We start from the raw sequence: 2547 nt of genomic DNA, 5'->3' as shown, positions 1-2547 counted from the left end.
GGCAGCGGATCGATCTTCATTATGGACTCGACTGATAGCCGGATCCGTCCTACACGTGATGACAGCTGTTCAACATAACTCCACCAGTCAGTAATGCAAGAACACTGAATGAGTGCGTGCAGAACAGTTTCGTCGCTCTGCACGCATCTCGAGCATGTCCGTTTGACGGCACTTCCGTGCCTGTATAGTTTATCTCGAACCAGCAGCTCCCTCTGGTAGCACTGCCAAGTTAAGGATTTCTGGAAGTTATCCATCGTCCCCGGCTCGAAAGTCCTCCTGAACAGACTGGTTAGTTCAACTTCGTCAATGCCTAGCGTCTCTCCAAGTGTGTCATCGCTCTTTCACTCCACTAACCCTTTATAAAACTCAAAAGTGGATGTTCTACTGATCGCATTGCCTGCCTGGTAGAGAGTAGTGAGTGCCTGGAAACATTCCAGATGCCAGTCACCCCGCCTCAGTCTCTTCTTGAGCCTGAACTGCAGCTTAGTCGAGGAGACTACCTGTGGAAAGGTTTGTTTGACAAACAGCGACCACACCTGTTCACTGTTTAGGCAGAATATCTGGAGATGCCGTAGCCTCAGCGCATGTCTGCGCATTATTAGCCACGGCATACCCAGCCCTCTGCGTAGAGGGTGTTGTCTGCAAATGGACCGCCTCACCAATGGAACCTGTCCCCTCCACAGAAATTTGAAGAGGAGGCGTTCTAACTTGGTGAGGCACGACGGTCAAGCGGTAGTAGATGACGGACGCGATATACGCATTCACCACCACCACTCGACCTTTCAGTGATAGCTTCCTCCCAGCCCATTTCTGGGTGAGGCTAGCTATCCTATTCGTCACTTTGTTCCAATTCTTATCCACCTGGAGGTCTAGTCCGAACCAAATCCCAAGCAACTTTACCGGTCCGTCCGTCCAGCGCCCAGCGACGTTGTTGGACGGTATGGATTTGCTTCTCCAGGTGCCGAGTTGCAAGCCCACCGACTTTTCCGGGTTAAGTTTTGCTCCTATCAACTTTTCATATTCCTCTAATGATGTGCCAACCACCTCGATTTCTGAGGTGCCCAACACCATCCAGTGAGCCAGTGAGGAACTTAAAACAGCCACCAAGTTAAAATATGACAGATATTGTTGTACAGGACCACAAGGAAAAAACACCAATATAGTTAGAAAAATACAAAAGAAAGAGGACATCTATAGACCATTGATAAGGAGTTTGCAAATCTAGTACCCAAGATACACTTTCAGATTCATACCTATTATTATTGGAGCAACAGGATACATACTAATCCGTCTGGAGCCAAGTATGGCTGAACCTGGGATCTTGGAGAGAGAACACAAATCATTAAGTCATATGCTAAAAATGATCACGCTATCTGGGACTATAAAAATCTGAAAGATTTTCTTAAGATTTAAAAGATGATGGTTAAAACAAGATGCTTTCCTTCACAACCTTGCTACTAAGCAGGTGGCCTGTCAAAATGTGTTCTAAATTAAAAAGAGAAAGAGAACACGCATGCATATTACATACATTCATACATGCATACATATATACATATATACATACATGTATACATACATGCATACATACATGCATACATACATGCATACGTGCATGTATGTACTCGCGTACATGAATACATACAAACTGACGTTTCTATTGATACTGCAGGTGTTGGGTATAGACTACAGCAACAGGCTTCTGTCAGTCGCAGAGAAAATTAAATCTTCCAAAAGCACCATTATACCTTACAGTCTTGGTAAAGAAGTAGAAATTGATCCCTCATGGAGTCGAGAGAATGTCATATTTAAACAGGTAAGATCTTACATTAAACTGACTGCATAGCTCTCATCATTATCATCATCATTTTAACCATCATTTATGTGTCTTGTGAAAAAACTTACTTTATGGCATATCACCCTCATCATCATCATCATTTGAACATCCACTTTTCCATCCATGCATGCATAGGTTGGTGGAATTTGTTGGGGAAGATTTTTTCTCTATGGCCAGATTCCCTACCTGTCACCAGCTCTTACCTGTTCCCATGCAAGATAATATTTCCCTGTGGCCAGACATGGTGCTTAAGGGAGATTGGGAAAAAAACAAATGACACTAGTTTACACTCATCATGCAATGTCAACATAAGAAGTTACTCCTCCTCACACATGGTTGGTGGTTGGCACTCCGTCGCTTACGACGTCGAGGGTTCCAGTTGATCCGATCAACGGAACAGCCTGCTCGTGAAATTAACGTGCAAGTGGTTGAGTACTCCACAGACACGTGTACCCTTAACGTAGTTCTCGGAGGATATTCAACGTGACACAGTGTGACAAAGCTGACCCTTTGAAATACAGGCACAAGAGAAACAGGAAGAAAGAGTGAGAGAAAGTTGTGGTGAAAGAGTACAGCAGGGTTCGCCACCATCCCCTGCCGGAGCCTCGTGGAGCTTTAGGTGTTTTTGCTCAATAAACACTCACAACGCCCAGTCTGGGAATCGAAACCGCGATCCTACGACCGTGAGTCCGCTGCCCTAACCACTGGGCCAT

General features: G+C 45.0%; 1 protein-coding gene across 1 annotated transcript in view; it reads left to right on the top strand.

Moving 5' to 3' along the window:
- Positions 1–2547, top strand: part of LOC106877452 (uncharacterized) — a 45164-nt gene that overhangs the window by 37501 nt on the left and 5116 nt on the right. The window contains exon 13 of the mRNA XM_014926355.1: positions 1670–1813. Coding sequence (XP_014781841.1) covers positions 1670–1813 — 144 coding nt within the window. The remainder of the gene's footprint in view (positions 1–1669; positions 1814–2547) is intronic.

This window comes from Octopus bimaculoides, chromosome 8, assembly GCF_001194135.2.
Source record: "Octopus bimaculoides isolate UCB-OBI-ISO-001 chromosome 8, ASM119413v2, whole genome shotgun sequence".
Classification (NCBI taxonomy): domain Eukaryota; kingdom Metazoa; phylum Mollusca; class Cephalopoda; order Octopoda; family Octopodidae; genus Octopus; species Octopus bimaculoides.
Note: the sequence above shows the minus strand (reverse complement) of the source record. Positions and strands in the feature narration are given on the sequence as shown.